Below are 22,673 nucleotides of genomic sequence, written 5' to 3' on the forward strand. Positions count from 1 at the left end.
ATCTCTCACGTCCAATGCGAAGCAGAGACCTCGTGTTATTACGGATATTACTCCCGCAGTATTAACCAGGGTAAGCCGCTGGAGCCGCACCGTGAAACCTCGACAACAAGCGGGGGAAACTCGGAACCGTTAGGCCATGGCACTAACCAATCAAGTCGGGACATATCAAAAACCACTCAATTCCAGAAGCGTTATCCACAGCGTCTTCTTTTATTACGAAGTTTCGTTTAATAAAAAAAAGCACTTGGAGACGCGCATTCGTTTTTTTTTCCCATCCACCAGAGACCCTTCTCGTGTCAGTCCACAGCGTGCACCCTCATACACCTGTGCCATCGCAACAAAAAAGGTGGCAAGTACACACTTACAGTAAAAGCTATGATCAGCATCGCGTAAAGCAATTGTGAGCAGCAACCTTCCCAGCGTCAGTCTTTATCATCATCATAAAAATGCAGTGCCCAAAAAAACCCTTAAAAAAAGAGAGAAAAAGTTGCAATAAAGGACGCAGATGTTTGGGTTGGCGGGTGGCGCCGCAGTCCAGACAATCTCGGCAGCGACTTCTGCCGTGGAGAAGCTCTCGCCGAGGTCACACAAGTCGTGCCGGGGCGGGCGGGCGGACGGCCTCCTCCTGCCACGTCGGCGCATGGCCCTCGGGCTGACGTGCGTAGCTGCCCCCCCGGGGCACCGTCCACGCGCGCGACACCGCAGACAACTCAAACCACCCCCCCCCCGCCGACGCCGGAGACGTCGTCGCGCTTCTTGGAATATCTACTCGGCCGGAGATGCATTGCGGGCTGCCTCCCAGGGTCAACGTCTCACCGCCGCAGGTTTGAACACCGCGGCGTAACGGTGCACAAAAACAAAAAAAGGAATGCGTTTGAGAGGTTCGCAGCGCCGCGCGCTTGCTGGAGGATTCTGTAGCGAAGACGTGCGGCGCACTCCGGAACCCCGCTTGCATTGATTCCGTGAGCAAAATTTGTTTTTAATTGCACAGTTCGATGCACACAACAAACGTGTCGTTATTATTAATTTAAATAATGTAAAAAAAAGCAATAACTGAACGTGGAGGTGCGTTTTACATATGACTCAACCACAAAAGAATGAAGACAATTCGTTGATTACAAAACTGTGATTGACATTCAGGCTAAATGTGCATTACGCGCCAAGATCACGTGCATGACATACATACACCTCCAAAGGCAGTGAAAAAGGATGCCTGTAAGATGCAGTACAGAAAGTAGGTATCTCAACCGAGGATATATTGAGTGTTCTTCTCTTGTGTCGGTTCTATCTCGGAAACCCAGTTTCCTCCCTCATTAAACAATACATGTTATAGAAATAAATTATAAAAGACAATTTAAGCAGGACTCGTGAAAAAAAAGTCTTTGGACTCGACAATGCTTTCTTGGGTCAACACATTACGACATTACGATTATCTGTTATCCTGTACACTGCAATCCCAACATCTGCTGACTTCGGGAGCCACATTTCCACAACTCCATCATTGCGTAAGTCCTCTCTATAGACGTCAAGAAAGCTATATCGAACAATAGGGTTACAAATTAAGCGATTGGTAAATTCAACATATAATACAAGTTTTTATAAGACAGTAAAAATAATGTACAGCCTCTCTACATTCGCTGCCCGATGACCTCTCCACTCTGTGGAAAGGCCGTGTGGTTTACTGACCATACTTCACCAAGTGCGGGTTGACAAAGGGGAGGCCCCAGAACTTGTTCAGATATCGTTCGTCATTGGCGTTAACCATGGCTGGGAATTGAACTCTTTGTCACTGGCTTCATGAGGCACTGCACCACAGCTTCCCCCAGTCACTCGTTATAGTTCTAAAAACCAGAGAAAAGAGAAAGTGTCCTCCAAGCAGAGAAAGCCTCGCTATGACGAGACTTTTTTCCAGGAGGTGTTCTGCATTACGATGTTTGGTCAATTCCTCTTTTTAATAATGAGTGGTTTGCGTGTAGGAGGAAAGCCAGGAGAAAACCTGCACGCATGATGGGATAACACGATAAAATCAACACAGATTGGGCATGGCACCATTTGTACTCCCTCCCATTTCTTGGCCACAGCGTGTGAGTAAACGTGCATTAGCTATTATTGCACTGGTTAACAAGTGTGCGAGTCAATGCACGGGAGGATGTGGAGTTGAGTGGACTTGCCGACGACTGGTACCAGCGGTGTCAAGATCGGCCTCTATGGAGGAGGCTCGTGAAGGCCGCTACTGGGCAGTTGGAGGCAATCGCCCTCCAGCAACAATGGAGGGCGGAGGAGCGATGCTCACAACAATGAGCAGAGCGCCGGGCGGATAAAATACAGCACAAGTTGGCACAGTAGGGGATACAGCTGGTGCATCTACGAGTCATCTCAGCCAACCCATGGCACCTGGGTCTGTCCCGAGACCTCCTGACAGCGAGCCTTCGACACTTCCCGTGGCCTCAAAGTGCACCTGGCCTGGCACACGCACCGTGGTGACGTCACCATCACTTAGTGGCGAATGGCGGGTATTGGTATTGGTGCCAATGCACTCGGCCAGTTGCAAATGAGATTTTAAATTACTGAACATAAGTGCGCTTTACAAAACTGCTTTTAGCCAAATTAGTTTAATCACTGTAGAGGGACGTTTTACAAAAAGACACGTTAAATCAAGTTTTTGCTCCTTAAATATTTTCCCTTAGAAGATTTTCTCAGACGGCCACAACATACATGATGCCTCCGCATATCGTTGACAGATGCGTACATGATATGACAATAAATCAACAGACAGGGCCTATTTGGAAGTGTCAACGTGTCTCTCCAGTCATAGAATGAATTGTCCATTGCCGACTGCATCAGATGAATCGAGCAGAGCGGCGCGGCTTGAATTACAGCCGATTTCTGACTGCATCCCGCCAGTTGGGGGTTTTACACTCTCCAATTGCCAACACTGAATGTGTAGCGTTGGACGAGGGGGGGGGGGATGCAGAACGGGCCACAAAAGATTTTACGGCAACTAATTTTAAACGAGACAGCAGACGAGAAGGGATTCGCTGAATTAGGGGGAGAGGACGTGTACGGGTGAAAACTGAGATGACTATAAAACTAAGATCCGAACAAATATATTCAAACACCGTTGGCGTAATGGCCATTGTTCCACCGAATAAGACGAGTAAAATCATTTAAAAATATAACGGCACCGTCGTCATTGCATACCCCCATGTATTTTTTACACGTCACACAGTGTGAGAAAAGCTCGTGCGTTTCTTTGTCAGGAAAGTCCACAGGTTGTAGAACATGGCACAGTTGATCTTGTCCGAATTTTTGCTGTAGAAATTTAGGAAAATCCCCAACACTACCACCGCTCCCGCGAATACGTAGCTGCAAAAACAAAAAGCATCGTTCAAAATGTTTCACAACGGCGTCTGATTCAAACATGGAACAGGCACAGCGATTACTACAAAAACGGTAATTTATTGCCTGCATATGCGTTTAACTAGTTAACATAAACTAGGGACGATGCATGTGAACGCGTAACTGTGAGCAGACTCGGGCCACGTTTAATTAACTTTAGAATCACTCTTCCAAAAGAGCACCCTAAACAAAGGGTTATTGAAAAGCTGATGTCATATTTGGACAAACCACTCTGTAAAATATCCAAATGCAATCTTTCCTGAGTGTAGATTAAAAAACAACAAAAAAAGTCACAATGTGTACCCAGATCGCACTGACATAGTTTACAGACTTATTAAAAGTTTACAGCATTTAACTTGTAGAAATCACCACCACAGTTTTCGTGCCTGCAGTGAACAAGAATTCCCTTGCATCACAAACAATTATGGCTGTAAAGCTTCACAGCTGATGACTCGGTTCCAAATGTTTTTGGCAGCAAAGACGTCAATGTTTTTGGCAGCAAGACGTCAATGTTTTTCTACTATATCAACTCTTGTTCATGTTCAGCGTCCGAGCGCTGCAAAGCGTGAAATAAATCGTCGTGCGTTTTCATTACAGATTTCCAAACATGCAACGCAATCGCACTCCAAAAATATTTGGTGCGGCTTTTCGTAGGAGCCAATGTTCGGTCGCGTAGGTATAATGTAATAAAAAAAAACTATGACCCTCCACCATCTGCCAAAGCCAATCAGATCAGATCAAATTGTCACGTCGTGAGAAAATATGCAGCTGATTTGGGTTTTCAGCTAACCGGAATGTTTGTTGAAAAGCAGGCATAATTTTATAATGTGACACGATGAATTACTGTCGATTACATCCAGCATCATCAGCTGTTAACAAAAGCTCGGCTCTCTCTTGCTTGAAAGAGCTTCTTGATTCTCATCCTTAAGTAGGTGATATCACATCATCAGGACAGCCACCACAGGTGAACCGGTTTAATAATAAGAGTTGATTGCGTGTTAATTGGTTGTGATTGGCAGATTATATTTATTGTAATAAGATTAATCTAGTGAGTGGTTGGTGAAAATAGGTTTTTAATTATATTAACGTTTCCTACGTTAGGTAAATAAATAAAATGAAAACAACTAAATTAAATCACGACGTTTCGGGCGCAACACAAGTGTCTGTCATCAGGTGGGAAAGCAAAAAAAAGTATGAATCCTTGCAGTCACGAAAGCTTCAAATCTAGAATTTCCTACGTTAGTTATAGAGCTGGAGTTTAAACGGTATTGTGATTCTCATCCAGCGTTAATTGGTTCATAGGGTTAATTAAATTAGCATTTTTGGGATTTGCACTGAGGAAATTAGCAATACGAGTTGACTGTAAATTTGACATTAGTGTATATCTATGCAATCCAACGCAAAATAAACCAATTACGAATCGGACGCATGGGACATCACTTGCCATTTATGGTTTCTCACTTTCCGTCCCATTTCTGTTCGTCCACTCACAGAGAAATCGTGACAAATACCCTCACCTTGCTTCTATCGATAACACTGCATTATGATCTGTTTCTTTGTCTGTAAATTCATCACTAATCAATGGCCAAATATCGTCAAATCCATACCTTTGTTAAACATTAGCACAGACGCAAGTCTGCCCAAAGTTACGCAAACTCCGGTCATCCTCGGAGTGGCTTTTGGCTACCATCGAAGACGGCCACTGCATCGCGCGGCGCTTTCAGATGCACTTCTACGGCCGTCTGGAACGCTTTTTCTTCCGATATTGGGAAGCCACTGGAGTTATGCACTTTTAAATCTAAGTTGAAAGTAATTTCTTTAGAACTGTTTTGTGTGTTTAGTTTGATGTCCTGCACCCGCACCTCCGATATGCACGGGTGGCTATGTATGTCGCAAAAGACGTTGAACATACACACAATGCGAACACCGCTGAGCTCAAGTGCGATACTGCATGCATGTATAGATAAAGAAATACAAATTTACCAAACATATTTGTGTATATGTTACATGTATAAATTAATGCATGGGCAAGATCCCTTTGCAATTCTCCTTGTAGTTGCTTTATCTGCCTTCATTCTGAGTGTTCGGCTTCAAATTTAAATTCATAAATACAGTAGATAAGGGGTAACTGTTCTATTTAATACTAATGTTAAATCGTATATCTGTTCAGCTGAACGTAAGTAAATGTCACTTACTGTATAGTAAAGGGTTTTGAGAAAAACATGAAGGACAGCACAATTGTCATGGTCTTTCTCCCAGTTGTAACTGCAACAAAATACAAAAATATATCTCACGTGAAAGAGTCACCAACTGTTTATAGAATACCACTCTGATGGTGAGCAGTCCTGACACCTTGGGTCGATTTGCTCAAAAAAACGTTCATCGGGTCGAATGATAAGCATGCAATGAGGATTACGAATAGCATCAACGCTTCAAACCGACGTGACTTCAGCAGATTAATGAGCACATAAAAGGTGCACTGCTATTTATGGCCTGACTCATGCAAATGATTGGCTACTCGACTCCATTTACTCATAACGTTATCTGCAGGGTATGTAACAGGCAAGAAAAAATGCACTTTGTTCTCAATAAGGTTTTTTGCCAAAGAGACTTTTAACTTTTATTGGGATGAAACCAGAGCACTCGGATAAATCTTTCCAACACAAGGGGATGGGGGGGGGTAACATATTTTCTTAAAACCCAATCCACTGAAATATCTGTGGAATGAACCAAGTGCTGTACTTCTATCTCCTGGCCACCATGCAGCCCTGTGTCTAAAACACCTGGACATGCAATGGATCACTCATCCGAGTAGCAACCAGCCGTAAAAAAACAACCCTGCTTAGCTTCTGAGATGCATTGAGGGAGCTTTGATTTTGTTAAACTGGGTGAAAACTCAAGAGGCCAGGAGAGTCTCACTTGCAAGAATCACCCGGGACACCAACATGGCAAAAATTAATAAAACAATATACAGCAAAAGATAATAAAACAATATCAGAGCAGGACAACCACGCTACAGGAGACATCAAGATGACAGCACAAATGTGCATTAATATGAAATAAAATAACAATTCATCTAACATAAGCTGGCTCGGTTAAATGGATTAAAACATTCATAATATAATTATGTTATATTTGGTTATAAACTCAACAACAAAGTGTTACGGGATTGTGGTATATATTTTTGGCTTCCAGAACTTAAATGTTTTGCTGTCAGTTAAACCACAAGAGTGGGGGAAATTATCGGTTGGAGTTTCTATGAGAGAGCAGACTAGGACTTCACATTATCGTATGACCCAGTAGTTAATACCAAAAACCTACGGTACTACATCCTGCAGGCATTTTTCCAGTCCCCATTTATCCAAAACAAGTCTTCCATTAATTTAAAGAATGATTGGAGATGTATCACGTGATACCGCATATTTAAACAGCCTACAAAAATGTAACATTTTGCAGCTGTGATGGAATAACTTAGGCATGTGATAATTAATAAGCACATTGATTAAAATAGACCATTACGCTCATAATACATTCATTGAGCCGCACGTGTTGTATTTGATTGGTTCAAGTAAACCTTGCAGCCGATATAGATTTCCAAGTGCACCACCATTCATCAAGCTGTCAGGCTGGGGGATCATTACATACCTCGTGTATTCATTAGGCCTACATGGCCAAATCACTCGGAATGCGTCCGATATCGTCAGATCTGGGCACCTAAGCAGGACTGAGAGCCCGTATAGTGCTTGGTTAAGTGACCACAGTGGGTAAAAGGTTGTTATGGCCGCTGCTACTACTGGGTGATGTATTGAACAGAGGGCAATGTAGGAGAGAATCCATTATTGCACTGTACTTGTGCTCACTGCCTTCACCAACCCGCACTGACCAACGTGTTGAAGTATAGCCAAATGACTCGCATGGTACGAGCAGGCCCTCTCCCAGCAGTGGGATTGACAAAAGGGCTGTCCGTACGTGCACGTGCATTCGTTAAGATACCACGCCGAGATCGCAAGACCATTGAACTGAAGATCGTCGTCAAATCAATGTCGCTGAACCTTATTGGAACACTGGATCTCAGTGGTGCAGGTGGCTCAATAAAATTCTGCCACAGAATTTCGGGCCGCTCAGTCACTCAAAGCAACAGTGCATAAATGGCAAGACTAACAAATGTTAGCTGATAAAAGAAGAGTCATTTGCAGAGGATTTAAGCTTTTTTTTTCTGTAGAAAAACATGAATCGTTTCCACGATCATCATTAACTTTAAAATTGTATTCATATTGTACAATATATATTTTTTATCATTATTTAAAAACCGTCAAAATAATTACTTGAGAAGGCATATCAATAGGTTTTTACCCTTTCAACTGGTACAAAAACTGGCACCTTTATACAAGGCATCATGTTTGCAATAACCACAACACAAGCAGTCAAAATACAAACAAAAAGAAACAACTCTGATAATGATATGCACTGTCCTTGAAAGGCGTACGTGTCATCTGGCCCAACACCAATGGAGACTAGGCTCTAAGAAAAGCTGTCTTGGGTGTGGACCAATCAACTTCAAGGACAGTGCATATCATTATCATTATCAGAGTTGTTTCTTTTTGTTTGCATTTTGATTGCTTGTGTTGTGGTTATTGCAAACATGATGCCTTGTATAAAGGTGTCAGTTTTTGTACCAGTTGATAGTGTAAAAACCTATTACTATATTTTGCCACTGGTAAAGGAGATGTCTCATAGTGTTAAGGCATATCAAACAACGTTCTCGACTGCGTTGAAGCTCTATGGGCTGGGTTTTTCCACTGACGCTGGAATAGAAATGCGCCTCTCATGAGCACGGTTGGCTACTGGCAGGACGAAAGAAGCTCAACATACGTATGTGCATCACGGTCCACATGAAGTATAAATCGGAGCGCAAACACCCGCTCTCGTTGTAGCCTAACAAGGACGAACGGGTTCGACCATTCACTTCTAGAAACTTCTCTAATGGCCTAACACACAAGCTTTGTGCATTAAATAAGTAATAAGTTTATTTTATATCCCTGAATTTCACATTTTTGGGAATTTCCAAGTGATGCTGTGATGTGGAATTGGACTGAATGTATTGGGGGAAATAAAAGTACGACATTTAAAATGCTTTATTACTTTCAGCGGGGTTTTTTTGTTTCTTAAACTTAAAATGTATTTTTTTTGGCGTGCTTGTGTTTTTTTAATGTTGTTACTCGGGTGCAATGTGTTATTTGGTAAAAATTTGGATATATATACGTGTACTACAGCAAAGCATAATGTTACGTGACAAAAAAATAAAGTTTAAGGAAACGCTATAAACAAAGTAGTAGCTACCCTGCAACAAAACATAAAATGTCATTCCACAAGACAGGAGATAAATTAAAGTTTCATTACCTGTGACTGCTACAAGTGCTCCAAACAGTTTAATCAAAGCCAGTACGAATGAAATTCCCAAGTATCCACTGATAGAGAAGATCAGCGCGTAGCCATATGTCTGAAACGGATGCTGAAACAAACGAAAACGTTAATTCCATGAAAGATAAATATTGCATGATATGCAATAAAGAATAGCAACTATAGGAACAGCATTTGAACAGTCATCCCTGAACGATGTTCAGGCAACACGATATCAATCAGATATGCGTAGGATTCGACACAAAACAGTGAGCGGTGACGTGGCCAAGCGGTAGCACGTTTTCCGCTTGAAGCAGAGGTTTGCAGTTCGTGGACTGGGAGTCAAAATTTTTATTTCTGTGTGATTTATCAACCCGAGCTTTTAGAGTGTTAGATCACAGGCCTGTGCCGCTTTGTTGATGGAAAAAAAATTCCATTCCGAGAATGCGCCTTCTGCTTATCACCACCAAATGAACAACTTTTTTGCATTCATTAACTGACACTAACTGTGTGAATTTGCTGTAATATTCTCTATAACGCATCAAATTGGGGTGATGATTTATAATGCTGTATTGAACTTCAAAACATAATTTTTTTTGTGAACATGAAAGTACAAGCAAAGTCACGTAGAAGGGAAATAATAAAATAATTAAAATAATTTGAACATTTTTTTTGCTGTGGTTTTCACACCTGATGATAATTGCTTGTGTTGCAATCTAAACGTCGTGAGAATTTTATTGTTTCATTTTTATTATTTTATTATTTCCCTTCTACGTGACTTTACCAAAAGAACCAAGAATACAAGCAATGTTCTTTAAGAAATTAATTAGCGCCGAGTCATTTGTTGTGATGCTTGAGTCATGGGCATCGGACTTCACCAAATAGCTATTGGTCAGCTTTATCCTCACACTCTTACAAAGAGCCCCAAAAAATTGGTTGTAAAAAATATGAAGTCATTTTATTCGGATTCAGTGCCCTTCAAAACCTTTGATGAAAGTCTGTAAAACCCTTTGTTTCAAACATGTTTCTAAGTAAGGTATACTCTCGATTATCCTTGCTAATGAAGGGGATGGCTGCAGATCATTCAAAATCATGGATAATCCAAAAGTATCCATTTTCTGAGCATCTCTATGCCAAAAAACACTATTATACGATCGACCAATCGATGTGCGTGCTCAGTGAAAACCCTTTCCTGCTCCCGTGCAGAGGACTCCGCCCACGAGGTGGACAGCAGAGCCACGTCAATCAAAATCCATCAAATTCCGCCCACTGTTGTGTAGATATGCAACTACTGTACTGTAGCGGCGATCACGTAGATTTCGGATTAATCGGACCACATATTTGTTCGGTTTAAGCATGTGAATTGTAATAAATATTATCCAAGCATAACGATGTATAGCTGTTGTTAGGTTATTACTTTGGGCTTTAGGGAAAACCCAGGAGTAATTAATTTGTAAAAATCTCAGGTGCGTGATTAATCCGCAAATCAGATAAATTATAGCCAGGAAAAATGTTATACTAATGCACTACATATACATTATTTATATATATATATATCTTTAAAGAAGAGTGCAAATGGATGTGTGTACATTCTCTATCAAGCCAAGATGAATTGTAAACGTGCACTAATTGTCGAGTTTACCTGGTAACAAAATGTAAAGGCTGTACTGAAGCTTCCTGATAGTCCGATTCCAAAAAACAGATACACAAATCCGATGGAATAGGAGTAGAGTACCTGTAAAACACAAAGTGCGACACAAGCTTGTAAACGTACAACTTTCATCAATTACAATAGTTCTCGGTAGTTGACCAGGGACCTAATTGAAGTGTGGAACAAAGCCAGCGTTACGCATTGTGAATTCACACCACACAATATTTAAATGCACGACGACACAGCGGCATAGCCTCTATCAACATGGTCATCTCCAACCGTGCTCAGAGGCGGCATCTGAGCGCAGACTTAATCTCTCATGCTAAGTCTCCTGCAGAGCTGCACGTGACTTCGCGAATTTAAACAAAAAATGTTTTACCCGTTTGTAGGCGATTCATCGTCTAGGGAATGCACCCACACTTGCATGTCATGTCAAATACGCGAGATGCATAGCGGCTGGGACGTATTGTTCGGCTCATATCCGTCAATTAAATATGTGACGGAGATAAAGCGCACAAGTCCCTCTGCTCAGGCAGCATCGTCTCCCGAGCACGGGGCAGAGTTCCTCTTTGTTTGCATCCTTTATTTAGCCACAGTAATACTGCACATCGCGTACACCACATGATGAATACCACATCCTGGAAGCGAACACATCAACCCACCTCCCCCCCCCCCGTGGCTTCATATATACCGGCTCAAAACGATCGATTGGTATAATCCAAAAATGAACCGGTCTCACCAATCAGTCTTCTTATCTGCGACAACCCCCTGTTCCACATTATCAGACGCGAGAAATTAAACTGAGAATATTCACCATTTCCGAGTTGGAGCTACTAAATTCTTTCATGGCTTTCTCTTGCACATTGCCAATCGCTGCGTCGGCACAGAGTGCAAGCAGTATCAATGCAACACCTGTAAAGAAGGGAAAACAGAATTAATCAGGAACCGACGCGTTTTGAAATATATTCAATAACGGCAGCAACGGCGTTAAATAATTAGTGCCGATTGTGTTATGATAACCGACAACAATCATTATCTTGCACTAATGAAGTCAATTCATTCAAATCATTGATTCGAATTGAGCAATTATATGACACCGCAGCAACAATATCGACACCTTAATTTATGTTGGTAGGTTTAACAGAACGGTGAAAAGGTTATATTACATAATGAAACATGAGCAAAGCATCTTAATTCACACTACATTACCAAGTTTATAAAACAACTACATTTTACCATCACGGGTGACTTTCAACTTGTGTAACAGTTGTCTTAACAATGTGGATGATGGTATTAAAACAAAAATGCTCACTTCAACTAAGTGCTTTTCCTGCCAACAGCAACACGAACAGAGTAAAGTTTGCATGCAGAGCTGTTCAGGCATTACAAATGACCCGTTACTGGGGAATTTTGATTAAAAGGTTTATGCTAGATCTAATTATCCGGCTGGGTGGCACTGTGATATAGTGCGCGCATTAAAATACTCTTCATAGCCTAGCATCGCGGTCCCCAGGGAAGTGTGCTTGGGTGCAGGCATGATCTCACACTTAATAGCGTGGGATTCGTCTGCTGTTCTGAACACAGGCACAACACACGGGAGCCGGGTCGCCACCCTTACGCAAGCGAAGCCTCGGCCGTTACTTGCTCATCAACCGTTTTGTTGAGTAGCAGTCACTGCCAAAAATGATCGGATGCCATTCAACGAACTGGGGTGGAGCGGTGGCGCTGCGGTTAACGCATCACACTATGAAACCGACGACCAGAGTTCGATTTCCAGACACAGCTGCACCGTCTTGGACACTCTCTCTTCGCCAACCTGCACTGACCATCGTGGTAAAGTATGGTCAAACTGCTATGAATGACCTGGCCTGGGGCAGCCTTTCATTCAGTCGTGGAATGGTATAGAGCTAGGCAATTTTTTATTGTTGAATTTAAGATCCTGTGGAAATTATCTGCACCTCGTGATGTCATGTAGCATATACTGTACAAGGTATCCATTCAGGTATCATATTGTTGATAAATAAACAGCTGATTGGACTGAGTCGATACAACTACACACACTGACACTTGGTAGTTGAACAATTTTTAATCCTGCGAGTCTCCATTCTGTGAATCAAGATTTGAAAGGGTCACAGGTGTTTTCCAACGTCGGGTGTCACCGTTCCAATGGTTATGTTATGTGCTGTTACATGAACACTCAAGCCTTTCAGTTTTTCTTTTGGAATTCACTTTTACCTTTCGCACAAACTGGGCCACACGTGAACGTACGACTCGGTTGCTTTAAAAAAATGTTTCCCCTCTCGTAGCCGATTAGTGGCGCCAAGACGCTCGCAGTGACGGATGAGAAAAAATTATCGTTTGCGCACCTAGGCCTCACCATGGCCACAGGCCGCACGAAAATAATTCCCGAGGGCATGTCAATCCCGCGTGCCCTGAGGCGCAGCATCGGCGAGCCTTACCCGTTACGTTGAAGTTGGGGACGACTTTGCTGTCCGCGAGGGTGAACCATATGAGGCCCAGGCTCATACAGATCACCGCACACACATCCACCAGGGTGTACCTCTTCCCTGGATAAGAGGATTTAACGTTTCCGTTGTCACCGATTCGGTCCAAATTTCAAACGCACATTCAAGTGACTGTTTCATCATACAATGTTTAAAAAAACGCTATAAATAACGGGTTAAACAAAGGGATGTTTTAATTACATTACGGAGTGGAAGATTTCAACATTTTGGCTGACAGGCCTTCTTTGAGAAATGTATGCAGTTCAGCACTGTATTTTTACTTGACCTTTCATTTATTAAGCATATTCCCAAAATCGACATTTTAAACACGTTTAAGGGACACTTCCATGTGATAAGAAAATGTGTTTAAACAGTTTTTCAAGTTTTGATGCAGCAAAGATAATGTAATGCAACAGAATCTCTGTAATTTTCAAATGTTATTCAGAATGGGAAAGGAAACGTAGCAAATTATGAGATCACCTTGGATAAGCACACCTCCAATCATGACTGGAACAAGTTTACAGCACTTAAATATCACTTGTGTTGGGTAATTCAGGTAACCAAGAGATGTGTTTGACAGTCCCATTGTCGCGACAGTCAAAAAGGCAATCAGGAAATAGGTCCGTAGAGGAATCCTGCAATGTGGAACAACGACGGGCAAGAGAATTTGTTTATACAGAAAACAAAAAGTTAAAAATTATAATAGCTAATTACAGTCCGGTAGAACGCCAATAATCACTCCTTGAAAAATTTGCCTTGCCACGAAAAATTGTAATTCTGTGAGATTGTTAATTTTTGGAGGGCGTCTAAAAACAATGAGCAAAAAAATGCATGGATTATATCGGCAAATCCCTCTGCAAAATTCACGAGATACCGCACCAAAAATGATTATTTTTCAAACATGGTGGGGCTCCTTGAATAGCAATAATAATATACAATTTACAGGTGTAACGCGCACATATTTCACGCAACGATGAACTGTTCAATCGAGAACTCAGAAGCACAGAGCCAGAGCTCAAAGTTCCTGCCTGAACAGGTGAGAGCCTTGAGCTCCTCATTGAAAATGGATGGTGATTAGATGCCGCGCTTGCGCAGTGGGAGAGAGTTCCAAACGGCCGCTAGTGTGGCTACGGAGAAACGCCGTTGGTCGCCGATTACAGGATCCGCAAAAGCGCGTCCCCATAACACCACGGATTTTTTTAGTTCTACGGCATTACAAAAAAGTACTTCGAAGTTGTAATTAGTTTTGGAAAATACTTGCAAGAAAATAAAAATGCATCAGACATATCATGCCAACAATGTGTTGTGTAAACATTTCACACTGCTACATTACCAAAGCTGTTACAGACACTAACATACACCCATAATAGAAATGTACAAACACTTTAATAACACCAGCAAAGACACACAAGTAAATACCACACATGCATCATCATATTTTATAAAATGACAACGCAATTACATTACATTACAAATTGGAATGTGGAAGCTTTTTCTAATAATATTATAAATACTGTCGCATTATTATTACTAATATTTGCAAGCAAGGGAGAGATAACGGTTGGGCTGGAGGAAAGTGGCTTTACGCATCGGCATTTAAATAACGATGATGAGAACAGAGGGGGCCTATTGTTCAAGAGCAAGAGGTCACAACAGCCTGCGTTATTTTAATGCCACCACGCTTCCCCCATTGCTGCCTTCATTCGTCATGGAATTTTGCATCTTCAACATTTTTTTTATCATGGTTAAAATCTCAAGTGAGAACAATGCATTCACAAGAGCCAACGGTTTCACAAAAAGATTCAAAATTCATTCGTAATTTTATGGTGGAAATTTGACGATTAAACTGAGGATGAAATGTATAATTTTTGGGACTAAAAGCATAAGCAAATGTTTGTTTTTTGACTCGTGGTTTTACTGAAAAAAACGAAAACATTCATTATACTTTACCTCCTCTGTTTATTGCTTTTTATTTTCAGCTCGACAAGACCAAACAGCGAGTAGTAAGCAAACTGCACAAGGGTCAGGTACCAGCCGAAGGGCTTGAAGCCCTCGACAGAGAAGATGAGTTCCTGCGAAAAAAAACAACAAAGGATGAAACTTCATCCATGTGCATGGTGTCTTCAATGCCTTCCATCGTGCGTTTGTCCTCAAAATTACATACTTTGGGAGAGAAAATAACCAGGCTAACGACATTGTTCACGCTGTTAAAAAAAGTAATTTGACTTGGGAAGGACGCATCGCTGGAATGGATGATGAACAATAAGTCGAGATTTATCGCCAAGTGGTAGCCGAGGTAGGGAGAGTTCACCACTGAGATAGAATTATGAAATTAGCTCGTATGCAGGCGTTTGGATGAAAGGTGGCATCGCAGCAGTATGAGAGATGGTGATGGCTTGAGGGAGGCCATCATCCATCAGCAGATTGATAATGGCCGATGACGATGATAAAATGTAGGACAATACAATTTCAGACGAAGTGATTTGTTCGTAGAAGTCTTTATACTGGGGTTCAGATAATGATTGCAGTGGCAGGTGCAGTAATAAATTCCAGGAAATAAAATTGCATAACCTGTGTTTTATAGCATGCTTAATAAACACAACTTACAAAGCAGACACAAGAGTGGCAATGAGGTTTTTGTTTTTCCTCAAATAACTGCCATGCATACTGTTTTCATATCCTTACGGATGCATACACATGAGGAATAACCTGGGAAATGAAGCACTGAAGCTTTTGAGCAAGAATGGAAAGTGAGGATGAACAAGTAGCTATACCTTTACACTAAAATATCAAGAGAAAGACTGTGGGAGACCAGTTTAATGCTAGAGGAATGCACTTGCGTAGACAATTTAACATAAACTGTAGCGCTTATAATGAGGTCCACAGTGGCATAAGGCGTGCAAGTTTGGTGGTTGACGCAAGTTGAGCCCTCTGAGACGTGCAGTCAAAGCAGCCATAAATCAAGCAGAGATGGAGAAAATGGCACTACCAATGAAGGCTCTCAAAGGATTGTTCACAATTGCACACGTGGAGGCGGAAGGTTAACACTCGCAGGGCTGTAAAGAGGGAAATTAAAGGCAAGTCTGATTGACATGCAGGCGATTCATCCCCTACGAGGACTTCTCAAATTGTAACAAAATTAGATCCGCAAGAGACAAGCACGGAAGAATGAGATTTTAGCGGAGATCACAGGAGAATGCTGTAAACTTGCAATCAAAAACATCCCTTTCCAACCACTGACATTTCAATAACGTTTTGGTCTTGTTAAAATCGTGAAACGTGGTTTCAATTGTAAGTAAAATAAAAAAAAAGTGGAGTTTACTTGTAGCCTGTCTACTGGACAATGTCCACTTTCAACTGCTGATCCTTGCAAAATTAAGACTGGCTGGGCAATGGAGGCAGCGAGAAAGTGCAAATCCTGTTTACAAATGCCAAAATTAGGAAAATTCAACTAGTTATAAAACACCAAAATCCACATACCTATCCATATATATTAGATGGTACATATGTAATACATGTTAGTTTTTCAGTCGCTTTCATTTTTAAAATTCAACATATTTGAATATTCACACTGGCATACAATGGAGTGGAGCGATGGCAAAGTGGCAGGAATACCGCGCTTTGAACCCAGCCCTTCCTGAGTTCGATTCCCGGCCATGGCTAGAATCTGTGATGAGTCGTATTTGGACCACTCACCACCCCTCACCAGACCACAATGACCAGCGTGGTGAAGTATGGTCAAACAACCTCCATAACCATGGCATGGAGAAGCCTTCATCCAGCAGTTGACTGACAAAGAGGCTGAACATTTTTTATCATGCACTACACAATGGATGTGAAGCAGAAGTTTGGTGCTGGATACAACCACATTTGCAAATGTGATTTGTAACTTTGATCCTTACCTGTGTGTCGATAGTTCATTTGAACGTGCAATTTTATTGAGGGACTACTGTGCGTTGTCTTGGTGTGGTCTGGGACTGTTTTTGTTGTCCAAGCTTCCATTTAGTGTTGAAATATCAGCAGGAATTTATGTACTTATGCAATATATACTCATATGCTTCATACATTTTTCATGACTTGCTTACCTTTTCTACATTTTGCACTCTTTTTTTTAGTTTGTTGTAACTTGCTGACCCATCCCAACTGGACATCTATGAGTAAAGAGCTTCATAGCTCATCGGATTCCTCCAGTCTAAATAAAGATTGCGATTCTCATAAATATATACAGTACTACAAACGGAGGTTACAAGATCATGTTCCACATCAGGCCGTGCACTGTGAATGCATACACTGTATAGGGGAGCGGTAGTGTAGCGGTTCGCGTGCTGTGCTACTAACCCGGCGACCCAAGCTCAATTCCCATTCGCGGCCAGCACCAGTGACGATTATCCAAACTGCTCCTGGGTCTCCCATAGGTCGACTCAGCTTCAAAATCGTACTAGGTGCGGTTTTTAAACATCGCCACCTTAGAGACGTGTCTACATGTGCTTCACCACGATACCGTACCTGGAGGTAACCATAGATGAGGTAGAAGACGAAGACTCCTCCCAAGCAGATGAGGAACTGCACGCTGCGTGAAAATTTCCCCAGGTTCAAACCCAGCACGTACAGCTCCTCCGTCGTTCGTATGTGCGGAGAGATCACTTCTTGCTTCGTCGAGATGTTAATGCTCACGAACTTCCTTGTGTTCGGCTCCATTGTGGGTGTTACTTTAAACGCGTCTTCAGCACTTGTGTCCTCAGCGTCATGCTGTGGTTTACTCTCCTGCAACGTAGAAAAAAGAAGCGCATTCACACAACGTTAGTTAGTTTTTAGTTACAACTAATCAGTTACCTTATTCATAACAAGCAAAGGGAGCAAGGCTGTATACTTTTGAAAGGAGGCCAGGTCAAAAGAGCCTCTATAATAGCTTTGGGGTAATAAGAACAATGGTTAAGGACCTATCATGTATGGATATTTCAATCAGCAAGAGGCTTGTAAAATAATTATATTCGTAATTTAGATTTTTAAAAATTAAATTGTCAGATGTTGTAAAGTGATCGAACAGGACGACGGTGCCCTTACACAACCGCACATTAGAAGAGCAGCAATTGGCTATTCGTTTGTCCCCTGAGGGTGGAAGGACAAAATACCTTCAAAATCGTTCAAACTCCACGAATCATGGCAACATTTTACACATTGGTATAACAACTGCATTTCAGACAATAATGCATCACAAACAAGTAAACATATTTTTAATCAGGCCAAAAAAAATGGTAAATCCTGTAAAATGTATTGTCTTTGTTTACATTTTTGGCACAAATTGGACACACATTTGGAAAATCTCACTTGTTGTGGATTACTTAATTAACTGCTCCTGTGCTGGCACCTAACGACGGTACTGCGTACCCAACACGAGCGATGTTGGCCGGAGTTTAAGAATGATCTGGCCTAAAACCTCCGTTTTTCATCACAGGCCTGCTTACGTACTGATTGAAGCCGTTCCACCCATTTGTAAATGTGGCCATGATTCCTACAGTCAGCAGCCATATTGCAGCTTCATTCTTTACGTTACTCTTCTAATGTAGAGCTTCAAAGGGCCAAAACAATAAACGGCTAACCTATTTTAATGTGTTTATTATGCAATGGCACTCTTACCTTTTAACACCTACCAGTAAAATATATTACCAAATATAGTAGAGATTCAAATTGTTAAAATCAGAGCATAATGCGACCATCATCGCAGCCAGCTCCATGTGTTATACTTTATCATGCAATGAGCGGCAACGGAGAGCAGGTTAGTAGTTAGGGGCCATCCATTTAGTAGGTACGCAAAAATCTGTCAAAACATGACCCCTCCCCACTCCCTGTACGCACGCAGACTTTTTACACCCCCCCCCCCCCGCGTATGTACGCTTGACGCATCCCCCCAAATCCTATAGAACGGCCGAAATTTAATCCACGCAGAAACGATCAAGGATTAATAATATTAACGTGTTTAAGCAACCAGATAGTCCACCGCCGGCTGCATTAAATAATTAAGTTGCGTACCTTTAAAAAGTGTGTCAAGTCCGCTAGGTTCAAACGCAGACTGAACCCAGTCGAACAGGTGACGTATTAAAGGGATTTCGTCAACACGCGCAGTGTCAGGCGGACGCACAGCAGCGTTAGCTGCAGTCTGCTGGGTGGCTGACGTCCTCATAATCATCATTATCATCCAGCTTTTGATTGTTCTCACCGTCAGAAGACTCAGGAGTATGAATGCGTTGGTGTTGTTTTACAGTGGCCTGCAGCAGCTAAAATCTTGAGCCAGCGGCAGTCTGCAGTGAGGCCAGATTGAAGGATGTGTAATCATCCATGCGGCAGGCCGACAGACTATGTCAGACTCACTGCTGAGCTGCGTGATAGCTGCAGTCAGGGGTACGGTGGCACACGAGAGACACCTCTCCCACAGTCCCACTTCTCCCGGTAGTACTTGTCTGACAGCTGGAGAAACTGAACTGTGGCTCATTTGAAGGCCAATGTAGACAAATTATTATCGAGGCTTCACCACCTCCCCCCGTTTCCTATGCGCACGTACATTGTCAGTAGACCCCCCATATGCAAGCGTACGCATTTGGGTTAACTCCCCCTCCATGCGTACGCACTAAATGGATGGCCACTTATGCTGGCATGCATGCTGCGCTGTTGATCACAATTGATATTGCCATTGCAAGCTGGGCTCCCAGAAAGTTAACTAAAATAAAAAATGTATGATTTAGATTTTAAAAATGCATTTGTTTCTCCAGAAAGCATGATGTCTACCAGACACGCTCATCAAATATGAATTAAAATATTCCACTCATTTTTCACGACACTTGTCTATACGAATGCTAAAAAATGTAAAACAACACCGCGAACATCTCATGTTTGCCACTTAATTAATCAAAATAAACAAGGTTGGATTACGATGCATATCGCTCAAAATCAAGATATTTTTAAAAATTCACATTAATGTATAAATCTCATATTTTCTCTGAAGACCGCAGATCTCATACGGTGGCACCTCATCACCAGAAATACATAATTGATGTGCATCAATAATGAAGCTAATTTACGTCAATAATGAAGTTAATTTACGTAAATAATGTGCATGTGTGAAGTTTTATTTAATGTATATGCTTTTGAGCTGTTCCATATTGCAGAAAGTGTGTGTAATGGGAGTGTGGAGTGATATGAGGAAGCAGATTCTCTCATCCGTAACACCGTTTCCCTGCTTTCTTACAAAATAAATCAGTTCTCCTGCATCAGTATTTATGGGTCAGAGCAGAAACTGGTATCACGAGATAGCTATCAGCATGGTGAGGTATGGTCAAATAACCCCCATGACCCACATGTCATGGCAAGGCCATCATGCAGCAGCTGAATGACAAAAGGGCTGTACGTGTGTGCATCCTTTGAAGGGGTTATCAAACATGAACTTTTATTGGCCATAGAAAAATGTATTTTTACCACAAAAACGTGCCAATTTTAGGTGAATCTACCATGGTTGACACTGTGGCTTGGCATGGGATTCTGACCGAGGAAGGCGAGGGTTAGCAAGAAGTTAAACTGCCAATATGGTGAAGCAAAGTTCCCATTACATTCATGTTACAGAGCGGTCGTGAGAGTCAAAGGCCAAATTGACATTTAGACCATGGAAGGATATACAATACAGTCGAACAATAGATTGTGCTGCACTGCCTTCTGCTGCCCACAATTTAGCCTCTACAGTGGGCGTCACTTCCAAACATCATCTCTGGCCACTGTCCTCCTGAAAACTCGCAACACTGCTTCGTGTCACATCAGGATGTGCAGAAAGCCGAAAGATCTGCTGCAGGCCCTCGTCTACACATGCAGTGATTTACGTTTTGTCCGCTCGGATGCATCTCCTGCAGTCACATCAATCAGCTGCTTTAGTGCGGATGGGGCAGATCGAAGAGCGATTGACATGTCTGAGTGATGGTCAAGTCTTTGATTATTTAAAAGACACTGGCATTCCATTGACATTGGTTCCATTACATTTTCAGTAATGTCGACTTCATGCTATGGGCAACACGCGCATCATTTAAATCTGTTTTTTTTCAATTGCATCGGGTAGCCCAAGACGCATAGCGTATTACAGTATTTACAAGACTGTTTTTGATTGTAACTTTCTTTATGGCCGAGTTCACCTAGGGGAAGCCCCGGGAAGGTTCAGGTACCACCTGCAAGTGATGTTAGCCGTGGCCAGGAATCAAACACAAATCGGCCGGTTCAGAGCCGTGCGAAAACGACACCTCCAATACACACACTCACACGCACACCCACATAGGTAATGACAACATTACCCGACACATCTACTTTAGACAGCCGGGTCTATTGCTGTTGTCGAGCACCTATTAAGGTAAGCCTACGGTACACACAAGCAGATGGTGCGGCCAACATCGTGCCCGCTTCTACCCATGGGAGCCACTCTTTGACGTCTGCTGGGTCAACGCAGCAACGGCATCTCTCGCTTCAGGGCCGGGGGTTGGTTGAGAGTAATGAAATGCAACGGAGAAAAGGCCACAAATATTGCCTAGGCTCGTGATAACAGCTATAGCCCGACCCAACCGCTGACCTTGGAGAAATGCTTCATCGATTGATTGCTGCTCTCTGGATTCAGAGGGGCAGGATGTTAGCAGTCGTTCCCGGGCCAACGAGCCCACTGGTGGACACAAACACAAGTCAGGCAGACGCACAGTCACCCACATCGATTCGGAGAGAGACGACAAACATACACACACACACAACACTGCCAGCGAGATTCACACACACGCGACACATTACCGCATACACCTGTGCACACACAGACTCAATCGCATACAAAGACACACACTGCCATGCATATACACACACCTATCACAATACTTATGATCACCCACAAACATACAAACTCCTCCCTATAGCCTCCATACATACCACACACACACTGCCACGTATACAGGCACACGCCAACACGAGAGAGGGGGGCCTACCACGCCAAACGAAGCCACCGTTCGACGGGAACTTCTCTCACGCGCACGGAGACCTCAGTGGGCTGCAGCCGCGACAACGTTGGACACCCACAGAGACACACGGACAATGCTGACAAAACCACAGCGATAGCAAATGCATCTCTCCCATGTCCCATCTCCCACCTCTACGGCTCCGGCGGTGGCGGCTTTAGCTTCCTCCTCAGTGGCTGCCGTGGCTCTGAACAACGAAAGCGGAGCGCCCTGTGCGGCACTGAGCACACGGGGGGTGGGCAGCGCCGCTATTTGTCGGGCTCAATGTGACACGGGCCAGCTACACAAGTGAGAGACAACGCGTGCGCGTGTGTGGAGCTACAGTACCGGCAACTTGACTGCTACTGTAATGCACACGGACGCAGGGGGGCCCGGAACGAAAATTGGCCCCGGAACGAGAATTGAGACACTTGGGGCCCCGGAACGAGAATTGAGACACTTGGGGGCCCGGAACGAGAATTGAGACACTTGGGGCCCGGAACGAGAATTGAGACACTTGGGGGCCCGGAACGAGAATTGAGACACTTGGGGGCCCGGAACGAGAATTGAGACACTTGGGGCCCCGGAACGAGAATTGAGACACTTGGGGCCCCGGAACGAGAATCGAGACACTTGGGGCCCCGGAACGAGCATCGAGACGCGTGGTGGGTTTGTCTGGGAGTCTCGCGGACAAGTCCGCAACTGATTGCCCCC

At 42.9% G+C, this 22,673-nt stretch overlaps 1 protein-coding gene across 4 annotated transcripts; it reads right to left on the bottom strand.

The window, feature by feature from the left end:
- Positions 1 to 201: 201 nt before the first annotated feature.
- On the bottom strand, positions 202 to 22,347 carry SLC35B3 (solute carrier family 35 member B3). 4 transcript variants are annotated; one of them, XM_078856413.1, is made up of 11 exons: positions 22,308 to 22,317; positions 21,951 to 22,012; positions 17,461 to 17,718; positions 14,905 to 15,026; positions 13,435 to 13,589; positions 12,910 to 13,017; positions 11,265 to 11,362; positions 10,442 to 10,534; positions 8,800 to 8,911; positions 5,595 to 5,664; positions 202 to 3,366 (listed from the first exon to the last, which is right to left on the bottom strand). In XM_078856413.1, the coding sequence occupies exons 3-11, from the start codon at positions 17,650 to 17,652 to the stop codon at positions 3,222 to 3,224; spliced, it is 1,095 nt and encodes a 364-aa protein (XP_078712539.1). In that variant the 5' UTR covers positions 17,653 to 17,718; positions 21,951 to 22,012; positions 22,308 to 22,317; the 3' UTR covers positions 202 to 3,221. The 4 variants fall into 4 exon arrangements, with proteins under 4 accessions (XP_078712539.1, XP_078712538.1, XP_078712540.1 ...); XM_078856412.1 differs by lacking the exon at positions 21,951 to 22,012 and having other exon boundaries at positions 22,113 to 22,347; XM_078856414.1 differs by lacking the exon at positions 21,951 to 22,012 and having other exon boundaries at positions 22,308 to 22,340.
- Between the last annotated feature and the right edge of the window lie 326 nt (positions 22,348 to 22,673).

This window comes from Lampetra fluviatilis, chromosome 5 (genome assembly GCF_964198595.1).
Source record: "Lampetra fluviatilis chromosome 5, kcLamFluv1.1, whole genome shotgun sequence".
Taxonomy (NCBI): domain Eukaryota; kingdom Metazoa; phylum Chordata; class Hyperoartia; order Petromyzontiformes; family Petromyzontidae; genus Lampetra; species Lampetra fluviatilis.